General features: G+C 39.2%; 2 protein-coding genes, 1 long non-coding RNA gene and 1 pseudogene across 3 annotated transcripts; 3 read left to right on the top strand and 1 right to left on the bottom strand.

Annotated features, from left to right (window-relative positions):
• The first annotated feature begins 1,205 nt into the window (after nucleotides 1–1,205).
• Nucleotides 1,206–5,367, top strand: LOC146516831 (uncharacterized). The gene is made up of 4 exons (XM_085162418.1): nucleotides 1,206–3,175; nucleotides 3,674–3,805; nucleotides 3,941–4,002; nucleotides 4,137–5,367. Exons 1-4 carry the CDS (start codon nucleotides 2,719–2,721, stop codon nucleotides 4,254–4,256), a joined length of 771 nt encoding a protein of 256 aa, XP_085018544.1. The 5' UTR covers nucleotides 1,206–2,718; the 3' UTR covers nucleotides 4,257–5,367.
• A 1,656-nt stretch (nucleotides 5,368–7,023) lies between these two features.
• LOC146516829 (uncharacterized) lies at nucleotides 7,024–10,762 on the top strand. Its single transcript, XR_014874626.1, has 2 exons — nucleotides 7,024–7,588; nucleotides 7,727–10,762. It is a non-coding gene; the product is annotated as an uncharacterized LOC146516829 (long non-coding RNA).
• Nucleotides 8,001–9,577, bottom strand: LOC146516830 (uncharacterized; annotated as a pseudogene).
• Nucleotides 10,763–11,498: 736 nt separating the features above from the next.
• On the top strand, nucleotides 11,499–21,809 carry LOC146516828 (uncharacterized). The gene is made up of 5 exons (XM_085163108.1): nucleotides 11,499–11,507; nucleotides 15,551–15,980; nucleotides 16,473–16,600; nucleotides 16,729–16,794; nucleotides 16,944–21,809. The coding sequence occupies exons 1-5, from the start codon at nucleotides 11,499–11,501 to the stop codon at nucleotides 17,061–17,063; spliced, it is 753 nt and encodes a 250-aa protein (XP_085019234.1). The 3' UTR covers nucleotides 17,064–21,809.
• Nucleotides 21,810–26,163: the final 4,354 nt, after the last annotated feature.

Genomic DNA, 26,163 nt, shown 5'->3' with positions numbered 1-26,163 from the left:
GTGCATCGGGTCTGTCCAGCATCCTCCCCCGCCACCTGATCGAACTCACCACCAGGTGGTGATCAGTTGACAGCTCAGCCCCTCTCTTTACCCGAGTGTCCAGAACATATGGTCGCAGGTCTGGTGATACGATTACAAAATTGATCATTGACCTGCGGCCTAGAGCGTCCTGGTGCCACGTGCACTTATGGACACTCTTATGTCCAATAACCAATCAGTACTCTGAACTGCCACTCAGCGCATAAGCGCAGATGACAGTTAGGACCCCCTGGGTCGGGAAATGCAGGGCGCAGGGAACAAACCCTCTCATCCACCTGGAAGAACCCCAATGTACTGGCAGCAAGCCGAGGGAATATGAGAATACCCACCCCAGCCCGCCGCCTCTCACCAGGGGTAACTCCAGACTGAGACAGATTCCAGCCCCTCTCCAGGAGACTGGTTCCAGAGCCCAAACCATGCATAGAGGTGAGCCCGACTATATCTAGCCGGTACCTCTCAACCTCACGCACTAACTCAGGCACCTTCCCCACCAGAGAGGTGACATTCCATGTCCCAATTGCCAGTCTTTGTAGCCGGGGAGTCCTCCAGGGCCTCCGCTTCTGGGCGCCGCCCGGCACACAATCCACCTGACCCCTACGGCGCCTCCTGCAGGTGGTGGGCCTGCGGGAGGATGGGCCCATGTCCCCTTTTCGGGCTGTGCCCGGCCGGGCCCCATGGACTAAGCCCGGCCACCAGACGCTCGCCCTCGGGCACCCTCCCCGGGCCTGGCTCCAAGGCGGGGCCCCGGGAACCCTGCAACCCTGTCCGGGGCAGAGTAAACTGTTCCCTCGATGTTTTTCCTCATAAGGGTCTCCTGAATCGCTCTTCGTCTGGTCCCTCACCCAGGGCCAATGTAGTTTTTTTTACTTATAGGCCTTATAAGCCTATACTGGTGTTTTTAAAAGTCATGTTTGACTTCATGGTTTCTGGGATACTCAGAACTCAAATTGCACTACTTTATATAGTTTATTTTGATGCACATGCTGTTTTCTTTGCAAATTTGCATTATAGAATTTATTTAGTTTTTTCTGCAGTATATAATTGGTGTATCTCAAAAATAAAATTATGAAGACACTCAAAATAAATTTGTTGTTGTAAACTCTTTTTTGCAACTTTTTTATATTTAAAAGTTTTGAGGGATAAACCTCTGAAATGTCTCTAAGTAGAAATATATGTAAAAAAAACAAAACAAAAACGATTTTCAATTTTTTTGTAGTCTATTGCGCTTTTTTGCAATTTATGTAGTTACTATGGACTTAATGCATACATATTATTAAAATTTGGGTTTATAACAGTTGCATTGATGTATAGCAACTTGAAATGCTCTGGTGGACTTGGTTCTATGGTAGGTCTTAAAGGGATTAATGGTAAATGGACTGATTCTTATATAGCGCTTTTTTACTCTCCCTGAGTACTCAAAGCACTTAATACAACACACCAATTTATTATCTTAATCTCCAGTCATAGAGGCCTGGGGTCCATTTATTGAATCCCAACTGGTTGCTGAGTAGTTACTAGCTGGTCTAAAACCAAAAACCTCCTTACTTTGGTTGCTTGTAGGTTGCTGTGAAAGATGCCCTCTTTATGGGAAAAGAAATCCCCAAGTGGTGGTGAAACTGATAAGAGTGGACCACAAAATGGAAAGCTAAATGTTCTCCATTTCCTTTCATTTTCCTTTTCACAGTTACCACTACTTAATGAATAGTTGGTAAATGTTTGCAAGTCTGCATCTTCCATGCAAAGTACAAAGGTTTGCGGCAATTTGCGTGTAAGTAAAGCAATCACGAAGAAGTCTCTGGAGAAATACCTCTTTGTGACTGATTTCACCTAGCAACAGTCAGCACCCACTCATCGACCAGATGGGGGAATACACATTTCACCTGACAGATTTCATGGCTGGTGTGACTAAGGCCTTAACTGTCTAATCAGCCTGATCAATGTGTTTGATGCAAAGGCATTAGAGTGTAGAAAAAACAAAAAGACAAAATGTTAGCAAAGAGAAGGCTTTATACAGAACGTTGAGATCATGGAGAGGCAATCATCATCTCCTGCCATGAACAGAACAACCAAAATCAGCACAGATGCAAATGCTCCTTGTTAGAGGAGTTTCTGTTTGTTTTTGTCTTTTATGGTGGATTTCATCTGTATGGTTTTCTACATACTTTAAGCAATTCAAACAAAATTATATAATACTTGTGCTTAACTCAAAGGTCTTTTATATAACCTAACATGCATGTCTGTAATGGTTTTGAGCAAAGCAGAAAAATTCTTTTATGCAAGGCTCGGAAAATTATATTTGAAGTTCACTTTCTGTACTATCTGTCAAAATTATCTTTAACATTCATTCCAAAAACATCACTTGTTATTGCACCAATTGAAAACAACCACAAAGAAAATGTTCCATTCAGTCGACCAATCATAACTTCCACTTCCTTTAATGGAAAAATCTGCTTGGGTCGTTGCATTTGTCAGTAAGTCTTGTTGAGCTGCCTTTTAACTCCTGTTCATTATCACACATGGATATGATGCATGTTTTTCTCATTGTTCTTTTTGGTAATTAATGTGATCATTTTCAAGATTTATTGATATTTCGTCCTATTTGACATTGAACTAATGTTGTAAAATATGTCTGTTTTATTGTGATTTTGTATAAAGCTGTGCATGTTTTAACCTCTTCTAATGTTTTTGTGTATAGGTCCTGTAGGAGCTTTAACTTCTAGTCATAATTTGACCAGTGGAACAGTGTTGGAGATGATGGTCAGACCAGGAGAAAACATAACTCTCTACTGTGACTGTAAAACTTCAACTGGAGAATTCATAGTGTGGTACAGGAATTGCTCTCATGAGAAACAACCTTCTCTTGTTCTAAAAACAAAGCTTGAGCAAAGACAATATAAACCAGGTATTGATTACCAAAACCTTCTAAATCCATTCCCTAATTTCCATCTTGTGAAAAATCATTCCTCTCAATCCTATGACCTGCTGATCACAAACATCACTGATTCGGATGAGGGCTTCTACTACTGTGGAACTGAACAGTCTAAGGTGAAGGAAAAAGAAACTATTAATCTTGAATGCCTTTATAGATATGGAAACCTCACCACAAAGATCCTACTTTGTAAGTATTCTAGTGTGAGTCATCAATAAATGATCTGTCTGCTTATTACAACAATTTAACATGAATATATTGGTAAAAATACAAATACAGAAATAAATAAACATAGAAATAAAACAAATGTTTATGTTTAATAATTTTTTAAGATATATTCTTCCTTCAGAATAATTTGCCAGGCTTTTACTACAGCTTCATCTATTTTGCTTGCTTCATTGTAAGAAAAATAGGTATTCAGGTGACTGAAACAGACACTGCAGGATATTCTTTTTCTTAATTTTCAAAAACTACTGGGTGCCTATGCCTATTATTATATGTTATAGTTCATTTTCCTTCTGTACTACCTTTGGCTGAATCTGAGCAGAAAGTTCATCGCTATATGTTTCACATGTTTGTCATTCTGGTACAGGTTGGTCTTTGTAATGCAACTAACAACGTCATACTTAAAGTTATCCCCAGATCTTCTACCTGAATAATTTAGGGGGAAAAAAAAAGACTAATTTCAAAGCTTTTTTTACTCAGACCCCCGTGAGCCTCAAACCACGCAAAAAGACTGTGGTATATGCTGGATACTGCTCTTCTCTCTGTGTTCAGCTTTTGTGGCCCTCTCATCTCTGCTATGTTCACTTTTGATATATTACCATCACAAGACAGGTAACTGCTCTGTGTCATTTGTACAACAAGATTTTTCATCACTTTAGTTCCATGATCATTTGACCATCACAGAGTTTTATCTAGTAAAAGAAAAGAGCCTTTGTACATTTTACATTTTTTTTTAAATGTTCGTAGCTAAGAAACCTCCGGCTGATGAGAAAAGATATGAGAGCAGAGACCAGATGAGAAGAAATCAGGTCATATATCATATTTATTGTCTTTTCTACAGCTTGATTTTTTTTATAGTAATGACACAAAGCTATTTAGCTCTAAAATGCATTTATCATTTGTCAGTGCTTGATGATAATTCTAAATAATTATGAAATTTTAGAATGAAGATGTGTGTTATGCAGCACTGGAAATCCAGCCAGTATCTCAGAGACCAAAGAAGAGGATCGCCCAGAGTTCAGATTTCAGTGCCTACACAACCATGAATAGTTTTCACATGTAATGAACTCTTTTTTCCTCAGTATGCTTACTAAGTATTGTTGATAAGTAGTCTGTGCTACCAGATCTGATAAGGAAAGATTATGTAAGATTATGGTCTTTTTCCCCCAAAAATCAATGTAAGGAAGTGATTACCTCCACAAGAATTCTAATGCTTAGATATTTAAAAATAATAAATATTTACTGTGTTAGCAAAGTTTTTAAAATTGTGACTTGGTGTTATAGTCATTAACTTGGAAATATCATTTTAACTTCTTAATCCTCCTATAACAAACCCTTAGTATTTATGTGATCATTGTAATACGTCTATGTGCTGTGCTTTAAAACAGTGAATTTTCAGATACACTGTAGGCTACCATATTTTTTAAACCTAATAAAGTTCATTAAAATGTAACCTATTTTAATTGTGAATATTTTGCATTTCCCTTACTGATCAACAGCCTACCGTGAATGATTTGACTCACACAAAAAAGAATATAAAACAAAAGGCCCAGGCCAAAAGAAATTTAACATACTATCATACCAGCTGTATTAATTTCTAAATGGTTCTTTTACAGATTCATATATACTACTCAAAAAACCTACAGTTTTTGGACATTTGTGTCATTTTGAAGACTAATAGATATCTATGTTAATTTAACATTTCATATCCAACTCTACCATTTGGTGCTGTGTGTATAGAGGGAGATGTGCTGAACCACCATCTTGCACTGCATTAAGCACCACATCTGTCCTCATCCGCACCTATCTGCTTGATAGTGTTGCTTTCAGATTTGTCCAAGTGGCTTTGTTGGCCTACCTTGTGGTTATGATGTGGTTGGGGACAGGATGGCCCTTGGCAAACATGGTTCAACTACAAACATTATGTCTTAAATGGTCGTAGTATGATAGCAAGATCTGTACTCTAGATGAAATAGATTTTCAAGCACTTTCAGTCAAATGTTGTGCAAAGCAATAACATTTGATTGTCAACTAACTTTGAAAGGCAGAGCTTCTCAGAAGTAATGATTGGGGGAGGTTCACCAATCTAAAAAAATCTGCATCTACAAATTGTGGAACAATTTCCTCAATGTCCTCAATCCATAATATCACCCAGAGAGTCTAAGAATATGTGGAAAGTTCTATACACACACATGAAAATGCCAACGATCTTTAGGCAGCATTACATTAAGAACAGGCATAATTCTATTATGGAAATCATCGTAAGGGGTCAGGAACACTTCCAGAAATTGTCTATTAGCACAATTCGCAGTGCCATCCACAAATGCAGATTAAAACTTCTCTATATCAAAGCTCATTTAATATTAACTGATGCAAAATTCTTCTATAGTCAGATGAATTAAAGTTTGCAATCATTTTTGGAAAACATGAACACAACATCCTCCAGACTAACAAGGATAGGGAGATGGACAGTTAAGCTGACAGGACATCCAAAGTTATAAGATCTTGCGCTTAGTCTAATCTCAAACATGCTGCTCCAGAACCATGTACTAGAAAGGAAGTTCAGCACAGCTAAGTTATTTTTCTGTTTTCTGGATTCACTTACCCTGATATTGACAGTCAGGATAACTGGTCACATGAAGCAGTTTAATAACTCGTTAACTTAACCCAGGGTTTCCCATACACATTCACATGAAATAGGTGGTGTTGATAAGTGTACTGGCAACAAAGTGGCTGATTTTACAAAGAAAGATAAAACTATACTATGAGAAAAATATGAAGTGATTAAGCACATAACACCAATTTAAATTAGCACTGCTGCTGTAGAATAATTAGTGACATGAGTGTATGTTGCAGACTGGAAAAGAGTTGGTATATTGATGAAGTTTAGCTAATTTAAAGGCAGGATTGATAGCTAGCAAAACATAACATTTATTAACGACAACTCTATCATTAAGACAAGAAATTCTGAAGCACTATAATTAATATTTTGTTAAATTAATGTTTAAAAGACAGGCTTAGTTGTTATTCTTTCAGCATCAACCTCACTGCTCTTTGTTGGTCTGAGAGCACATATTGATTAATATTATTATAAAAACAAATGTATGCTTAGTTTGCATGTAAATTTGATGTAATGTCAGCAAGTAAATATAGCTCCTCTGTTTTAGGATCCTATATTTATGGTTATAGAACAATAAAATTGTTTTTAAAATTGCTTGCAGCCAACAGTAATGTTAAAAAATGTAAAAATCAAGTTGTTCATTAAGTTGTTTTTTAAGAATTTATATGTCTCATGATTCATCAGGGAAATGCAAAGTAGGTTTGGAAATTGCAGGTTATGTGGCCCTGAAGTGAGCTTAACATTACAGACCTACCACATAGGAACAAAGGACATTTTATTATAATAACAATTACAGGACAATGTTATAATATTAGTTTTTCAAGTGTTTTTATGTGTGCTTTACAAAAACAGACTAAAAAACTTATTTCAACACATATTTCAGATGATCAAATCCATTTGAATACTACAGAAAGCTAACACGAGTGAATTCAAAATGCAATGTCTTGATGCATGCTCAATCATCCAGGTAAGTAAATCTCCAAAAGTTGATTCTGTTCATCTGAATGTAGCGTTTTCAGTGGGGGAAACGTTTTGTCACTCATCCAAGTGACTTCGTCAGTCTACAGTCAAAATGCAATGTGAAAAAGTTATCAGGCCCTAACTCAAAAAGTCATTTTCCCCTTAACCTAATAACTGGTTGTGCCATCCTTGGCAGCAAGATATATATAAATATATTACTTAAATCTGTCTACAACAGTGGTTAGGATGGCTTTTTGTTTACAACAATTCATGATGCCTATTTTTAACTAATTTTCTGTGTTTTGTCTCATGTTACCAATCAGCTATTATCTTTAACAGAATGAAACACTGTAGCTAAGTTTATAATGAGAAAGGTTTGTTTCAAGGACATAATACAAAGAATAAATAATACTTTCTCTGTCTTGAAGCTACAACAATACAACTCTGACAGTAAAGTCAACCTCAGCCTCCTCGTCAGCCGTCAAACAGGAAACCCACAACATCAAAAAGCCCCTTACAGTTACAAAAATTCCCTTGCAGAGAGTTTGACATGCATTATAGTGTACAGTTTGATTTGCTTGACATTTTATATTGAAAATATATTTTGAGAACAGAGCTATAGTATTTCAGCGTCCCAGATCTATGCTATCCGGACATACATAACTACCTTATAAACTTCCCATCCTACTACTCGGGGGACTCTTTAAAAGCTTACTAAAGCCTGGAGGGTTACAAATGGACTCAATCTGGCTTGGCAACAAACATTCAGCTGTGGAATCTTCAAGCAAAAAAAACCCTGCATCATCACTGGAAAGGTAAGTGTCATATTATCCCAGGCGGTGTGACGTTGTTAGCGTTGTCGTTTGGTTACATTAGCTTCGCTAAAACGCGTCTGGTTGCCAGTAGCTATTTTGTGTTTTTGGTGTACTTAACATTTGTAATTGTATTTATAGGTTCAAAATTCCCAAAGGCTTAATGACCCGCTGTTAAAGCCATGGGTAGTAGTGAGAAAAGACAGGGTTGTCTTGGGAGCACACTGTAACTGCACAGCTGGCCTTGGTGAGAGCTGCACACATGTGTCAGCTGTGTTGTTCAGGACATGGCAGCATACCAGTGGAAAAAAAAGAAGAGATAGCTGTTACATCTAAGAAGTGCAAGTGGGCCATTCCAAGTGAGGAGTCTTTAAAGAAAGTAGAGTATTAGCAATACAAGGACATCATTTTTAACAACAACTCTAAACAAAATAAAAAAGAGAAATCTGCAAAAGATCATCCTGGCCTCCCAGCTTTCCCACCTCTGACTGCTGCTGAGCAAGACCAACTGTATCACAACCTCTCCCAATGCCACACACAAGAGGGGAAGATCAAACCTAAATTAAAATTCTAAATTAATGCTATTTTTGTTATTTATATAATTCAGTGTTTTGTATTGCACATTACCACTGAAGCAAGTGGCTATTTTGTAGATTTTTGTTCACTGACAAAGGCAATAAAACTTTTTTCTGATTTTAATTCTGATCTGCATCTGTCAATCAGGAATATGAAACGTGGTTAGTGGAAATCATTTGAGACAGATGTGAAGATCCAAAAATAGTGAGCCCAGGTCTGCCATTCTCTTATTCTGATATTTGTAGGACAAGTAAGAAAGCTTTCCCTTCAAAAGTCAAGTCACAATAAGCAAACAAAAAGTGAGTGTGTATTTTTTGGTTGAGCACATCAGTCACATCATTTTCATTTACATCACTGGAAGGGCACCACAGATTCAGATACATTTGTAAGCTCACAACATACACCCACAATCTTGTCAAGACGGGTCACATCATTTTCTCTGTCTGTGAAAGTTATGGGGACAGTGCTTTGCAAGATTGTGTACTTTTGACAGAGAACTATTACTCTTTTATATGTATCCTGAGAGAAGCAAGACATCTGGTGTTCTCCAAATCAACAGGATCCAACTGTTTCTTTCCACGAGTAAATGCTGGAATCTTTAAAACTACATCACCTGGGAGCAAATGAGATAAAAAAAAAAGACTTTTTTCTGTAATAAACTTATCACTTGTGCAACCTCCCCATTCAGAGGAGATGAAACAAATAGAACCTTGAGGTCAAATTGCAATTAAATATTTGACTGTGTGATGTGACTTGTACAAGAAGTAACACTGAGCACTGGCTAGCAATCTACTCGGTTTCTCTAGATATATTTCTAAACAATCCATGATGCAAACAGTCTTCTCAAAGCTGCTGTTCTGAAATGCATATAGCAAAGATTGTCTTAGGGATTCTCTGTCAGGCCACAACACTAGACTTGGCACCAATCTACAAAGCATCACACTGATACAGTGTTTGAAAAGTTTTGAAACAGTGGTTGAGTCAATTTTGAAATGAAGTCAAAGGACAAGTTCATTCTAAGCTCCATTAACATTAACATGTACTGCTGAAAACATGTTAAACAAGATTTAAGTTTGAGAAAAGCAGCCACAAGATGAAAAACTGTCATGAGAATTGTATATGTTGGTAAACCAGTAACAATATCAACCCCTTTCTCATCGTTATGGAAGCTCATTTCATTCAGTGTAGTGTTATTCGTTTTTTCTTTCATCAAAACACATTTTCAGTCCTCAGAGCTTGGCATTCTTGCTCAAGAGATTGGAGGCGTTTACCACATGTTTCAGTGCTGCATAATAGAACATTCTCATGGAGAAGAGGCTGGACATAATTTCCAGGTTCTTCACTGGTGGAGTCCTTCAAATGCTGTGAGATGGGAATTTGGTCTGCAGTAGCTGTTATCTTGGGGATAATCACTTGGTTGACTGGTGAAAACACAAAAGTATATTAAGAGTAGGGATGGGTATTGATAAGATTTTCACGATTCAGATTCCATTTTCGATTCTGTTTAACGATTCGATTCTTTTTAAAAAAGGAGAACACTAAGGTCTAATAGCTTAGAACTTTGTTTTATTAGATTAGATAAAACTTTATTAATCCCTCGGGTGGGTTCCTCTGGGAAATTTGTTTTCCAAAAAAGCACAGCACCGACAGAAGTTACAGAGTTAAGAATATTATATACACACACACACACACACACACACACACACATATAAATACAAAGACGTATACAGATAAAATATACAAAGGGGATAAATAGAATAAATAAGAATAAAAGTAAAAATGAATTGCACATTTCAAGTATGGAGTCTATTGCACTGCTGATTATTAACAAAAAGTATTGCACAAAAGGTAATTGCACAGTGAAGTGAAGAGGCACTACAGCTTAGTTGTTCCCCCCTCCTTTGTCCTCCTGTTTCCCCTCCCTCTCCCCTCCAGAGAGGAGTTAAACAGTTTGATGGCGTGTGGGACAAAGGAGTTTTTAAGTCTGTTGGTTCTTGTCTTTGGGAGAAGCAACCTGTCACTGAACAGACTCTTCTGGTTGTTTATGGCCGTGTGCAGAGGATGCCCAGCATTGTCCATAATGTCCAGCAGTTTCTTTAGTGTCCTTTTCTCTGCCACTGACAACAGAGTGTCCAGCTTCATGCCGACCACAGAGCCAGCCTTCCTGATCAGTTTTTCCAGCCTGGATGAGTCCTTCTTTGCTGTGCTGCTCCCCCAGCACACCACAGCATAGAACAGTACTCCAGCAACCACCGACTGGTAAAACATCCTCAGGAGCTTCCTGCAGATGTTAAAAGACCTCAGCCTCCTGAGGAAGTACAGTCGGCTTTGGGCTTTTTTTGTACAGGTGCTCTGTGTTGCATGACCAGTCCAGTTTATTGTCCACCCACAGCCCGAGGTACTTGTACTTATATCTTCTCTTTGAACAAGATAGAAATTTAGGAGTAACATGGCCTTACAAACCCAACAGTGAGATCTTAAGAGATCCACAGCCTACGGCTCTTCAATGGGGTGTCACAGGGTCCCCAGGAAAAAAAAAAAAAAAAAAAAAAAAAAAAAAAAAAAAAAAAAAAAATTGTACATGTAAAATAATAAAATAAATATTCTTCTGTAGCAATAACAAAGTATAACAACAATTATTCTGTAGCAATTCAGTGTTGGGAAGGTTACTTTTAAAATGTATTCCAGTACAGATTACAGAATACATGCCCCAAAATGTATTCTGTAACGTATTCCGTTACGTTACTCAATGAGAGTAACGTATTCTGAATACTTTGGATTACTTAATATATTATCACGCTGTTTACAACTACATGAATGTACTATTGCTGTGATTTATTACTGTTACTGAAGGTCCGCGGCTCCGAACCATAGTAAAGGGACCTCGTTGGGTTCTGTGTCGGGCTCGTAGCTGAAAACTAGCTTTACTTTGTTGTCTGGGTCAACTTTGCTAGCGAGAGACAGAGAGAGGCGTTGAAAGGCTGCTCCAACAGAACTTATTGTTTTTGGAGGAAAACACGAACACGGTGTACAGTCGAGTCTTAATAGCTTATTTACAACTGGGCTCGTCAGGCACTCTTCTTGGCTGCAGTGGTTATTATTATATTTACATGCTTCCAGCTCCCATTTTTGCTCGTACTTTTCCTTTTTCTCCCTCCCTCGCTCACAGACACATAACGGGTACAGCAGTCCATTCTCCCTGCAGCACGGACTGCGCTGCCTATGATGCTACATTCTTTAGAGCTATATCGGTAGCATTCTGCCTATTAGCTTAGCACAACAACAACAGGCGCTCTCTCACCCAGGAAACACGGAGAGAGAGCGTAACCCTGTAACCATGGCAACCGTAACGCTGCCGCCTGGAACAACAGAACGTAGCTGTCAAACAAAACCCAAACAGGCCTGACCCGCCACAATATGAAACAGGGAAGTACCGCCGTGTAATCCATTTATTTCAACAAAGTAACTGTATTCTAAATACCAAAACGGTAACTGTAATGGAATACAGTTACTCATATTTTGTATTTTGAATACGTAACGGCGGTACATGTATTCCGTTACTCCCCAACACTGTAGCAATTACACAAGAATATCCAGTAATGTCCCTGCCTACAATTAAAATCATCTGCTGTGGCAAATGGGTGCAAACCTTTGACCACAAACTTAGTCACTGCTCGGTGACATTCGTCTATCCTGGCCTGAAAGGAGACGCTAACGGTAGACTGCAGTGAGAACTGCCAGCATCTGAGCCAGACTGTCTGTCTCTCTCATCATGGTCATCTAAATGCACAGTAATGGCAGGTTTTATAATAAGGCAGATCGCGCTAACATAATATGCACTGTTAGTTGATCATTTACCTGCCGCATTAACGGGAGAGGACGTGCAAACGTTACCGCTGCTGCTGGGTTGAGATTCACGAGTCCGGAGCGGAATTAAAAACACGACATTCATTTAAGGTCATCGTGTGTTTTGTGAGCAAATGCTTTTGTATATTTGTAGTGTTTCCTCCCTTAAATGAAATATCTACTTTGCAAGTATTGCAAGTTGCCCTGTTGTCATCCATTCTCGTAAAGCAAAACCAAACTTTTGAGCGTTTGAGCCGCTTAGGCGCCGTGTTTCCTGCCAGGTAAATGATGCTCCGCAACGTGGTGACGTCATTCGGGGCGACTGGAATCGATAAGGGAATCGTTTGCAAAAATGGCAAACAATTCCAAGGAATTGAAACACTGGGAACCGGTTCTCAACAAGAACCGGTTTTCGATACCCATCCCTAATTAAGAGAGGTATTAACGACCATGGTGCCTTGTAATCGGAAGGTTGCCGGTTCGAGCCCCGGCTGGGACAGTCTCAGTCGTTGTGTCCTTGGGCAAGACACTTCACCTACCGCCTACTGGTGTTGGCCAGAAGGGCCGATGGCGCGATATGGCAGCCTCGCTTCTGTGAGTCTGCCCCAGGGCAGCTATGGCTACAACTGTAGCTTGCCTCCACCAGTGTGTGAATGTGTGTGTGAATGGGTGGATGACTGGGTGTGTAAAGCGCTTTGGGGTCCCTAGGCGGGACCAGTAAAAGAAGCGCTATACATATACAGTCCATTTACCATTTACAGGCCATTAAGATATAAACCGCATTTTTGTCAATCATTTTATTCCTTCAGTATACTACTATAGTACATGATACCATTTCTAGGTTGTACTAAACTTAGAACCAATCATGCAGAAACATTTTGGTTTACCAAAAGTGGGATAAACATGCAACAGAAAAACAAGTAGATCCAACATATATTACAACAGTTTGCTAGAGAAAGACTTTGATATATTCACCCTGGAGGGATGGCTTCTGCAGATAGCTTGATTTGCTCTATCCATTGTAGCTTTGCTTTCTGTCTTCTGTTGAACACATCCAGCCTAATTTTTCTTCTCCTCTTCTCTGGAGATGGAATAAAGTCCGGACTCAATGGATTATCGCTCTTTCTGCCTACAAAATAAACATTTCAGTATTTCTACTTTAGAGCTTGCCAACTTAGAAAACATGACAGAAACAATGCACGATGCACGCAACTATGTGGTTTTGCACTCATCAGAAACCACAATGATAGTCTAGTAAATAATGAAAATGATCGCTAGACAAGCGGAATCCGACGGCTGGAGGGTCCCATCTTTCAGTCTTGTTTTGCTTACTCCTGGCTCTTTTAATAGCGCTAGTCAATTTAGCTCGCCTTTCCCTATCTTTGGGAATGCGGTAAAACGACGTACCTTTCTTTTTCCTTGTCTATTTGTACAACCTGGAGCGCAACAGTTATCAGCCATGGTTAGCCTCCTTCACCAAGGCAGTCAGCCGAATGCTGCCAAAATGGGGGGGACCTGTGTGACGTCATCTCCCGGAGCTCTGGGAGACACTTAAAAGAAGTGGAGCATCTGTTTTGTGAGGAAAGATGAGAGGTAAGTGTGTTAGCCTAAAATCCGTCATCAGTATTATATGAATCATGATAAAACACGCCTACCATGTTTTGGGTTCCTGTAATTGGTCCGTCGGGTTATTGTCTCCCCAGAACCTTGTGCTTTGCGCTGGGCAGAGGGGCATCACTTACACTCTCAGTAGCACAGGAACAGAGCAGGAGGTAGAGAGAGAGAAAGAGAGCCAGGGACAACAACGTCACATTAGAAAGGTATAGTAATCATCCACAACTATTTTCAGTTGCAGATGATAAAGGATTCAAAAAGTTTATTCATGCAAGCCTATATGACAGAGAATGTGCATCTTCTTTTTGTTTTGCATATTTTAATTTATATTGTGTTGTGGTTTGCAGCGTTTTGTGTTGTTTTATTTAAAATTTGTTTAAAAGGAAAAAGCTGAAAATTTAAATAGTTAAAAGTTGAACTGCGACTAGTTGGTTTTTGTATTATATGATTTAGTTATTACATTTTATGTGGAGTGAATAAATAAAAGTATATTTACGGTGGCCCCTACAGACAAAGCACGTACAAACTGCAAAACACGTACAAACTCCAAAACACATTTCTAGCGTTAACTGAACTTCCAAAACAGCTACCTAGATCACTTAAATTACACAATTGAATTCATATGTCTATTGTTTTTGTATTACACACACACACACACACACACACATACACGTTTTTGTATTATACACACATACATATATATATCTTTAAAAAAAACTTCATTTACATGTTACTACCACACACCCAATCCGATTGTTGGTACTTCCTGGCTTGTGTAGCCACTAGCTAACAAAAGCTCAACACGGCCCCTAGCATCCTGGAGCACCTCCGTTGTGCTCCGGACTACCTTGTACGTGCTCCGGACTACCTTGTACGTGCTCCGGACTACCTTGTACGTGCTCCGGACTACCTTGTACGTGCTCCGTCTCTAGGGGCCACTGTAAATATACTTTTATTTATTCACTCCACATAAAATGTAATAAATAAATTATAAAATACAGAAACCAACTATTTACATTTCATACATTTCAATTTTAACTACTTAAATTTTCAGCTTTTTCCTTTTAAACAAATTTAAAGTGAAACAACACAAAACACTGCAAACCACAACACAATTAAATATAAATTAAAATATGGAAAATAAAAAAGGGGGGGGGGGGGGGGGGGGGAAGAACGCCCAGATCTTTAATTAAGGGAAAGGTTGGCATTTAGAAATATTAATATCACACTCAACTGACTGCGTTTTATCTTCCCATTGCACTGATGGGTGGACAGTTCTTAGGTGCCTGTGCATGTTGTTTGTGGAGCCGGCTCTATATGATATCCTTTTCTTGTAGACTCTACACTCTGCCTTTGTTTTTTCAATAAGATTGAAATGGTTCCAGACTTTGCTTCTCTACTGTACCTTTCCAATGTGACGGTGTTGTCTCTTGTTGTTGCTCCTGGCTCTCTTTCTTTCCCTCTCCCTCCTGCTCTTGTTGTGTGCTACTGCTGTTGCAAGTCTAACTACCGCCCCGCCCCCTCAGCTCAGCGCTGAGCAGAGGGGGGAGGGGCGCAAACGCAAGGCTCTGTTTGCCGTCTCTGCTCAGCGCAAACACAAGGGGCAGCGTGAAGCGAAAAAAAGTGAAAGAGGGCAGGAGAGAAAGAAAAAAACAAAAACAAAAAAACCCCCGAAACAACAACCAACAAGCCGGCTCGCACCGTTCACTTCAAAGATCCGTCTCTAAGAGCCATTTCGTTCGCTACCGACCCATCACTAGTTTACAGTATCTAGAGGTCATCACCAAACACGTCAGGATGCTTTTTCTTCTCACTACTCTCTTAGGTATATTATTTAATATATTATTAAAATGTATTATATTATTTAAATTTCCACATTTACCTTCTGAGTGTTTAAACTATCTTGTAATGTCAATTTCATTGAAATAGTATAATTTTTGTGTTTGTCTTTCAGGAGTTATCTTCTGTAGTCATGGCAAGCTGTCTGGACCAGAGTTATTGCTAAGAGTCAGATCTGGCGATAACATCACTCTTTACTGTGACTGCAAAAGATCAAGCCGCAAATTCATAGTTTGGGTCAGGAACTGTTCTCATGAGAACCAGCCTTCACTCATTGTGAGGACAAACTACAAATATGATCCATCATACCTTGAGGACAAAGTAGACATTCTCAATCCATTCCCTCGTTTGCATTTATTGGAAAACCAGTCTTCTGACTCCTATGACCTGTTGATCATGAACACTACTGATTTTGATGAGGGTCTCTACTACTGTGGAACTGAACAGAAGGAGATTCACACAACACTTTCTCAGAAATACATTTACAAATATGGCAACATTACAACCAGGATTCTGTTGAGTAAGTGTTTGAATCTTATTTCTGTTTGAAATAGCTTAAGTTGAGTGAAATTCATTCAAAGAATAGAATCTGAATACTCAGAATAAGAACAGCCTCCATAACTTCATCTTGGGGTGTTCAAAGAATATTCTAGCTCTAGTATTTACACTGTGAATTGCTCCTAATAAATAACCAATTTCAGTTTATGATTCAATTAAAGAAGTTAAGGCACTTAAAACAAAGAGCCTAAAGTTATCCACAAAATGAGCTGATTTGGTGTTATTTTTAAAATGTAATTGCCAGTGGTCGTGTACTATATAGGTCATTTAATTGTTGTTGTTTTTTTTTCTTTTAGTCATTTGAGATCTATATTTATGTATCCACCTATATTTAAAAAAATATTATTGCAATTAACACATGGGGGGAAAAAAATCTGTATTTTTAAACATGAACCATGAAAATGCATACAAATAAATTATACAAACTAATTATTGCAATTTGTGTTTGCGACAGCCTCCACCGTGACTCGTCATGACATCCACAAACCTCAGGAGGACTGTAGCGTGTGCTGGAAGCTGCTTTTCACTCTGTGTCATTTTATTGTCGCTCTCTTCTCTCCTCTGTACTGTTTTACCAGCTTCGCCTAAAAATAGGTACCTGTTGTATTTGTAACTTCCATCTGTTCCAGCTGAACAACTTTGTACTTAATTTCCATCCTCAATTTATTGTATTTGTTATGTTCCATCTTTGATGTAAAATGTTTCTGTTTTCTGTAGAAAATAATACATCTCAAGATGACATGAAGACAACTGAAAGCCAAAGTCACATAAAGCAGGTAATCACCAGCAGCAGTAATTAACAGACTATCTTGGTGTTACAGTTACAATTTTCATTTTAAGTTACAGAGTGGGTTTTTTTTCCTTTTTGCCTTGCTGTTTACTTACAAACTCTAATACTATAATAATAACAATTTTGAAATCTCAGGATGAAGATGTGTGTTATGCTGCCCTGGAAATTCATCAAGCATCACAGAGACCAAATAAGAAGAAAATTCAAAGTTCAGATTTTAGCACATATTCCTCCATCAATACTTCCCAGATATAAGAACATTCACATTAAAAAAAAAAATGATAATACAGTAGTTTTCTACCACATTTAAGATGAAAAGCAGGTGATAGATTTGTCCCTTCTTGTTTAATCAGCTTTTCACACCAACTTTGACATGCTGTTCACAAACCCCTGATTCTCTCTTGTTTTCAGTCTCTTTGGCTGAGACTAAATGAAGACCTTTGATGACTTGACATTGTTGTACTGCTTAATAGATTCCTCACAATAGACGCTGACATTTCCCGAAGTAAACTGTGTTGAATTAATAGTGGCATAAGAAGAGAATAAGGTTTTTCCTAGTTGGTTCAAAACTCCATGAAGTTGTATTATGAAGGAAGATTACCTATGTAGGAAGGAGTGTTAAGCTTAAATAAAGGAACAGTGCAAAATGTATTTGTGGCATTGTGTGAGAGAAAAACGTGCATAAATTTAAATGGTGATACAGTAAATGATTGTGTAACTGACTGATGGTAACTGTTTTTGTAATATTGAAAAAATCTTATAGTCTATTTGTAGAGAGATTATTCAATGTGTAAAATTAACTTTTGTATTTGTCAAAAACTAACATGAATTTCACATTTCCCTTATTTTGGTGTAATGTCTGACCTGAATGTGCTTCATTAGTATATCAAAATTACTTTATTATATATCATTTGATGTAGTCGAAAGTTTATCATTTTAATAAGAGTCGGTGAAATGATAAGCAGCACTCACAGTCTGCTGAGTGGTAAATTAATGCATTAACTTTGAATTTGCTAAGTGACAGGTTTCTGCAGTATGCATAATTTGCCTTCTTCAGAGCCCAGTGCTGTGTTCGCTATTATATTTTTTCTTTATAGATTTCTATCGCCTGTTTCTCTTATAATGTCCCATCTACAGTAGACGGTATTCAGTCTGTGCATTTTGTGAGCAACAATAGTCAAATACCCCCTTTTATGTGAGTATACATAGAGCCTGAAGTTTGGGTTAAAGGTGAAAGTTGATAGCAACCATTTTGATGCCCAGGTTTTATGTTTATTCAAGTCACTTAATGCAAATAAAACCTGGCTGTGGTCAACTTGTATTCATACAATATTAGCATGCCTAAACAAATTAGAGGAGTGCAAAAATTAAGAACTGTAAGGCAAACAATGCAGGCTTTGTGATTTGTCTTAATACAAAACAGACTTTGATTCCAAGACCACACTTGCCTCTCGGTTAGTTTTACAGTTGAGTTTGAAATTTCTGGTTTTCTATATTAAAGGATTTGCATGAGTATGTGTCTTTTTATCTGTCTGAATGCTGAGCCTGTACATTTTAAAAATTGACTTCTGACATGGTTTATTTACTTGTTTTTTTTTTTTTTAAATTCTTTGAAGTTCTGTTTTCCTTTACTGTCATCTTTTATTATGTTTTAAACAGTAAAGAAGCTGTTGTTTTTAAATGTGGTTGCTTATAAATAAAGTGACTTAATTTGACTGTGCTTAAGTAAAGTTCTCTTCTTGTATTTAAGCCTGCTTGTGAAAGGACATGGCATTTGTCCTCATGTGATTTCCTGTTTTTCTTTCTTGTTTTTCCTGTAGTCAAGCTCTAGTTATGTATCCTTCAATGCAATGAGTATTACAAAAGGTGTTTGATAGAAATAGATACCTAAAAGAAGTTACTGGACAATGAAACTATCAACATTTGGCTCAAAGCAAACAGGAAAACCTCAGTGACAAACAGTCCATCATACAAACTGCAACATGGAGGCAGACTGATGCTAAAATGACAGAATTTTTAACTTTCTCGACTTGTGATAATCAGGGAATTGAAGAATTAAATTCAACTCTGTTTCATGGAAGTTGCTTACTGTGTTATATACTGTGTAAATGAAAATAATAAAATAATTCTTTCTCTCATTTTTGGAGTTTATCTGCTCCAAAACCATGTCAGCTGGGAGACTGTTTTAAGGTCAAGACACGATCTAGCACACTGATCCAATACTTATTGGACAGTGAGTGACATGTCATCCAGGTACACAACGCAGTGGCTACGACGGATGTTCAAGAGCTGTCACTGTCACTGCAATTTAAATGGTGTAATCTACCATTTGCACCATCTAAATGGTGCAACAAGCAGCCGCACCTCCACTAAAGCAACAAAACATAAAACAAATCAGTAAAAGAGATATAAACAAAACAAATACACCCTAAGGTGCAGTTCTTTATAAAAGCATGATTAAAATATATCAAACAATTCCGAGTAAAAGACCATAAAACCAGGAGTCGGTCAAGGCCAGTCCATAAACCTTTGTAAAATGACAACAAGGCTACAACAAGACAAAACAAGACGGCAGCAATGTGGCACAATTCTATAACAAACGCAAGAGTCCCACTTACCACTCTCTAAAGGGCAGTACTAAAATGAGCAGCTTTCCTGAAGAAATCAAACCGCTCTGCAATGCTTAGCCACTTAATGCTCTTGGCCACCTTGGATGGGAAAAGAATGCCAAATGCCTCCATGTGGCACAGCATGCTGTGTTTCTTATAAGGCCTCTAATTAATCAGCTGGGAAGGTGTGGATGTTACTGCTGCATTCGCGGACATCACGTAAAATCCTTCCCAAAATCTACGTCACTACATGTTGATAATGGTGTTCTTTCATTTTTGATCTACTGCAGAATATTTTTAAAGTTATCTGCTATAAAAGCCCAGGCCAGGAAAATCTCATGTTTTTCTGTGTTTTATCCTCAGTTACTTTGACACAAAGGCATCTGCTGTAATGCTTACAACTTTGATAAAGTCTTGCAAGTGTCAGCTTTCTTTTTATAGATATAAAAATATGGATATGTACTGATAAGTGATCAGAATTATAATATTTCTGACTGTTGGTGGCAACATTTCCCTGATTCAAATGGAATCGAATACTGGATCAAATCAAATCGGAACCTTGTGAATCAGAATCGAAGCAATTCTAGAAATTAGTGATGATACCCAGCCCTACTAATGATCTTCTACCTAATCACACGAGCCAAGGTGTGAAAACGGGTGTAGGAAGGAACATTTTTTGCCCCTTTAAGCCTGAAGGGAAAAAGAGGGAACACACACATGTAAAGGATGCTCTTAAAACGTGGCTATCCCAATTGGGCTTTCACCAAGTCAGCAAAGATGCACAGAAAAGAAGATCAGACAACAACTAGGGAGGATCAGAAGGACAAACGCAAGGACATTGTTATCCCCTATGTAGCCGGTGTAAAAAAGACCAAAAAAACTCGGGACTGTCTTCTCCAAACACGTCATCGCAGTGTACTTCAGACCCAGCCACACACTCGCACTGTCACGGTCCTGGGTCGGTGGCCCAGTGTTTTTGGTTTTTGTACGTTTACCTTTGATACGTTTATGTATTATGACTGTTTGTGTTTTGGTTTCCCAGTGTTTAGTCTGTGCTCCCTCTGTTTGGTGTCATCCCTGCCTGTGTATCCCCTCTAGAGTAGTCAGGTCTCTGTGTTAAGCCCACGTCTCTGAGTCTGTGTCTTTGCGTGTGTGTGTGTTTTTCCTGTTTTACTTTGAAGGTCTGTGTCTGATCTCAGTGTGTTCAGTTTACGTTTCCCCTGTCCCGTCATGTCTGATTACTCCCAGCTGTGCCCTCCTTCTGTGTCTCATTCCCTCGTTATCCTTCTGTGTATTCAAGCCTTGTGTCTGCCTCTGTTAGTTGAGATTACAGAATGCGTAATCTCTGTGTTCACTCTCTGCGTCATTCTGCATCATTTTCTGTGTCTTCCCCCCTCTCTGTTTTCAGGTTTGTTTTTGCTTAGTTTTCCCAGTTTAGGTTTTCTCTGTTCTGTTTTCAACACCCTCGCCTTTGTTGTATGTGCACGCTCCATAAATAAAGCTTCCTCACCTCAGTTGTGCCGGATCTTGGGTCCTTTAATAATTCCCCACGGTTTGCCCGGCTAACCATGACACAGATTAAAAACTGGTTCATCCCAAAGACAAAACTCCTAAACACAAACTTAACAATGTAGTGTATGCTGTACAGTGTAGCGAGGAATGCCCAGACCTCTACATTGGAGAGACCAAATAGCCACTTCATGAACGTATGGCACAACATAGAAGAGCTACCTCCACGGGACAAGACTTGGCTGTCCATATGCATCTAAAAAACAAAGGTCACTCTTTTGAGGATGCCAATGTTCACATTTTGGACAGAGAAGACAGATGGCTTCAAAGAGGAGTGAAAGAAGCCATCTATGTCCACTGTGAATGACCGTCTTTGAACAGAGGCGGTGGCTTACGACACCAACTGCCAGTTCTGAGATCCCTTCCCAGATGCCTTAATGCCCCCTCACATCCTGGGCCATTTAACCTCAGAAAATCCCATGATAGGCTGGGGCTAGGTTTCACAATGAGCTCACCATAAAAGCTTGGATGATTGTGACCTGTGAGAATTTACTGTGGTGATGAACTGGATGATGACCATCATGAGGTCACATAAACATTCAACTATATATACACAACAATAGTATAAGTAAACATTTGCGTCTTCATTATTTATTGATCATACACATACTCACAGACTAATATTGTGCAACGAAAGATTACTGGCCAAGCCAGTTTCACAAAAAAACTATGACTCAGCCTTCGATATATTGTATCTGTCAGTAACATCTCTATACATGTTGGTTGCACAATGTTGTTGTGCTCTTTAATTTTATTTTTCTGTTTTATTATTAAAACATAAAAAATGTATTACCTATAAATACATAGAAATTAAAGATTTAAGAAGAATCAAAGCGCTCAGCTGAAATTGTTTTCCACATTTGGATTTTACAATTAGTAATAGTCAGGATTGCCATTTTTATTTTAAAACGTAAATTCTAAAATGTTGAATACATTAAAAACAAATTGAACAGTTGAAAATATCGAGTACAAGAACTGTTACAAGCAACTTTATTGATTATACAGAAAAATGTAAATCAATTTAATAAAGAAATGCATCCACTGGTCCTATTAGGGATTCAGTTAGAAAACAAGATGATAAGCAGAGGATGCAGCACAGTGGGAAATACTATTAAAATTATGACTCACCCTAACTAAGTGTTAGGGTGAGTCACATTGCCTCAAATGGCCCAACAGCTCCATTTGCTCTCCTCCTTTTCCTCTTTATAAACCGCACCTGTGATTATGAGGGGAAACACCTGTGGTCAGAGGGAGGAGGACAAGGGGAGAGAGAGAGAGCCACACACTCACAACCACAGCTGTAACACTCAGTGATCGCCTCCAATCCACACAATTCGACTTTAAAACCAAGGGTCGCCACAAACGCCCAGTGAGCACAGTGGCTGCCACCAGGAATCCCTAATGAAAACAGAGGAACCAGGGTTGAGATTACTAGCACCACATCTTAAAAAGCACTAGTAAGCAAAAAGGTTATATTTTAAAAGTACAAAAAATTAAAAACACTAGTGAATAATAATTGACTGGAATTTCAAAGAGAAACAAAGGACAATAAGAATCACACATAGCATACTTAATTTTGTGTTACATCATTAACACTAGTTTGTTTTGTTTTGTGATTGCTTATAAATAAAGTGATTTGTTTCATATTTTGTCTATCTTTCCTTTAACACCCAGCACCTACTACAGCAAATGCAAAACCATTAAGAACTGAAAAAACCTCAAAATTGAACTTACTCATAGTACATTTATCACAAATCTATGCTGTAGCTCAGAGGTGTGTTGAATGAGCCTCTTTCATTGAGCAAGACTAAGCCTTACCACATCTGATGCATGGCCTTTTGTTACCTAAAATAGAAACGCAGAAAATGCTTACAGTGCCAATAAAATGACTTACAGCAAGTCAAAATGATCATGATTGTAAACAACAAATGTCCCTTCACAGGATGAAGATACATTTTATGGAACAGTGGAAATCTCCAAAAGTTGATTCTGTTCATCTGGACGTAACGTTTTCAGTGGGGAGAAATGTTTCGTCACTCATCCAAGTGACTTCTTCAGTCTCAGCTGACTGCAGGTTTCCCCAATCTTATAAATAGTAAATTTGCATAATGCCTGAAACCAGCCCACTGAGGAACAATGGGCTGGGAGGTCAGTTCCTTCATCATAATTATGCAAATTCTCTTGACCATTGATCAACAACCACTGATCAAGGCCCACTGACCAAAGACCACTGATCAATGGCCATGAGTACCATTCACAGAGAGTTGGGGAATGGCTGCAATCACAGCATTGTAAGATGGTGAAAGATGTATCCTTAGGTCCTCTCCTCGATTCAGAGATGGTCTTTCTCTTTTCACATAAATGGCCTCCTTGACTCTTCGCTCAAACCAGCGTTCTTCCCTGTCCAGGATGTGTACATCCTCATCATTGAAAGAGTGTCCACTGGCCTGTAGGTGTAAATAGACTGCAGAGTCCTGGCCTGACGAGGTAGCTCTTCTGTGTTGTGCCATTCGCTTCACCAGAAGTTGTTTGCTTTCCCCGATGTATAAATCCTGGCAATCCTCCTGGCACTTAACAGCGTACACTATGTTACTCCGTTTGTGTCGGGGGACCAGATCCTTGGGATGAACCAATTTTTGGCCCAGCGCGTTTTGGGGTTTAAAAGCCACAGAGACACGATGTTTAGAACAAATGCGTCTCAACTGCTCCGATACTCCTGACACATATGGAATCACTACAGGTTTTTGCTTAGTCAGCGGTTGTCCTTCTCTCCTGGACCGGCTAGAGCTTTCTTTAGGCGCCTTTCCAGCTTTGACAAAAGTCCAGCTGGGATAACCACATTTACTCAGGACCTTCTTGATGTGCTGTTCTTCTGCTTCCATGGCCGCTGTGCCTGTGGGGATGGTGTTGGCTCTATGTTGTGGCGTCCTGATGACAACCAGTTTATGCTCCAGTGGATGATGAGAGTCTAACCTTAAATACTGATCCGTATGCGTAGGTTTATGGTACACATCAGCTTTTAGATGTTCCCCATTACTGATGGAAATCTCAGAGTCTAAGAAGGCTAACCTGCCACTTTTCATATCCTTCCTGGTGAATTTGATGTGTCGGTCCACCAAGTTAATGTGATCCGTGAGTTGTGGTACGTCCTGAGATTTTATTTTCATCCAGGTGTCATCCACATATCTGAACCAATGACTTGGTGGTGTTCCAGGGTAGGATAACAAAGCCCTCTTTTTCACTTCTTCCGTGTGCAAATTGGCCACGATGGGTGAAACTGGGGAACCCATGGCACACCCATATTCCTGCCTGTAGAGCTGACCCTTGTATGTGAAGTAGGTGGAATGAAGATACAGTTCCAACAGCAAACACATTTGGTCGATGCAGAGAGTGGTCCTGTTGCTGAGGTTGGGGTCATCCTGTAATCTCTTACGAACTACCTCCAACGCTTCTGTGACTGAGAGGCAAGTGAAGAGAGATTTAACAATATACGAGACCATGGTTTCATCTGCCTCCATAATGACATCTCTCACCTTCTCAACAAAATCCAAGGTGTTCTGGATGTGGTGTTCTGAGCTGCCTACCAGCGGGTTGAGGATCGAAGCCAGAAACTTGGAGATGTTATAGGATTGGATGTTTATAAGATTGGGGAAACCTGGAGTCAGCTGAGACTAAAGAAGTCACTTGGATAAGTGACAAAACGTTTTCTCTCACTGAAAAAGCACTACATCCAGATGAACAGAATTAACTTTTGGAGATTTACTTACCTGGATGATTGAGAATGCATACAGTGGAAATCCATCAGGACACACGGAGAGCAAACCTATAGTTCAGACTTGCACCTATTCTGCCATCAATACCTCTGGTGTGCATTTGTGAGAAAGCAACAAGCCTCCCTGATTTGTTTTCCTTTTCAGAGGAGCCACAGTGTCCAATGTCAAGCCTGTTATTTCCAACATATATGGTATTTAAATTACCTACTATAATTATTTTATTTGAACTGAGCACCAAAATAGATTAAAAGTCTGAGAAATAAGACAAAAACTCTGAATACCGGCCAAGTGAATGATAGATACAGTGGCTTGCAAAAATATTCGGCCCCCTTGAACTTTTCCACATTTTGTCACATCACAGCCACAAACATGAATCAATTTTATTGGAATTCCACGTGAAAGACCAATACAAAGTGGTGTACACGTGAGAAGTGGAACAAAAATCATACATGATTCCAAACATTTTTTACAAATAAATAACTGCAAAGTGGGGTGTGCGTAATTATTCAGCCCCCTGAGTCAATACTTTGTAGAACCACCTTTTGCTGCAATTACAGCTGCCAGTCTTTTAGGTTATGTCTCTACCAGCTTTGCACATCTACAGCCTGAAATCCTTGCCCATTCTTCTTTGCAAAACAGCTCCAGCTCAGTCAGATTAGATGGACAGCGTTGTCAGATCTTGCCACAGATTCTCGATTGGATTTAGATCTGGACTTTGACTGGGCCATTCTAACACATGAATATGTTTTGTTTTAAACCATTCCATTGTTGCCCTGGCTTTATGTTTAGGGTCGTTGTCCTGCTGGAAGGTGAACCTCCGCCCCAGTCTCAAGTCTTTTGCAGACTCCAAGAGGTTTTCATCCAGGATTGCCCTGTATTTGGCTCCATCCATCTTCCCATCAACTCTGACCAGCTTCCCTGTCCCTGCTGAAGAGAAGCACCCCCAGAGCATGATGCTGCCACCACCATATTTGACAGTGGGGATGGTGTGTTCAGAGTGATGTGCAGTGTTAGTTTTCTGCCACACATAGCGTTTTGCATTTTGGCCAAAAAGTTCCAGTTTGGTCTCATCTGACCAGAGCACCTTCTTCCACATGTTTGTTGTGTCCCCCACATGGCTTGTGGCAAACTGCAAACGGGACTTCTTATGGTTTTCTGTTAACAATGGCTTTCTTCCTGCCACTCTTCCATAAAGGCCAACTCTGTGCAGTGCACGACTAATAGTTGTCCTATGGTCAGATTCCCCCACCTGAGCTGTAGATCTCTGCAGCTCGTCCAGAGTCACCATGGACCTCTTGGCTGCATTTCTGATCAGCGCTCTCCTTGTCCGGCCTGTGAGTTTAGGTGGACGGCCTTGTCTCGGTAGGTTTACAGTTGTGCCATACTCCTTCCATTTCTGAATGA

The sequence above is a fragment of the Neolamprologus multifasciatus genome, chromosome 6, assembly GCF_963576455.1.
Source record: "Neolamprologus multifasciatus chromosome 6, fNeoMul1.2, whole genome shotgun sequence".
Classification (NCBI taxonomy): domain Eukaryota; kingdom Metazoa; phylum Chordata; class Actinopteri; order Cichliformes; family Cichlidae; genus Neolamprologus; species Neolamprologus multifasciatus.
This window is presented reverse-complemented; position numbering and strand designations above follow the sequence as displayed.

Excerpts from the sequence above, each read along its gene's own strand:
- LOC146516828 (XM_085163108.1), top strand. Across the intron at positions 15,981-16,472 it reads TACAACCAGGATTCTGTTGA|CCTCCACCGTGACTCGTCAT; the intron begins GTAAGTGTTTGA and ends TGTTTGCGACAG. Across the intron at positions 16,795-16,943 it reads GCCAAAGTCACATAAAGCAG|GATGAAGATGTGTGTTATGC; the intron begins GTAATCACCAGC and ends TTGAAATCTCAG.
- LOC146516831 (XM_085162418.1), top strand. The coding sequence starts at position 2,719 with ATGTTTTTGTGTATAGGTCCTGTAGGAGCTTTAACTTCTAGTCATAAT. Across the intron at positions 3,176-3,673 it reads TTGTAAGTATTCTAGTGTGA|ACCCCCGTGAGCCTCAAACC; the intron begins GTCATCAATAAA and ends TTTTTTACTCAG. Across the intron at positions 3,806-3,940 it reads ATATTACCATCACAAGACAG|CTAAGAAACCTCCGGCTGAT; the intron begins GTAACTGCTCTG and ends AAATGTTCGTAG.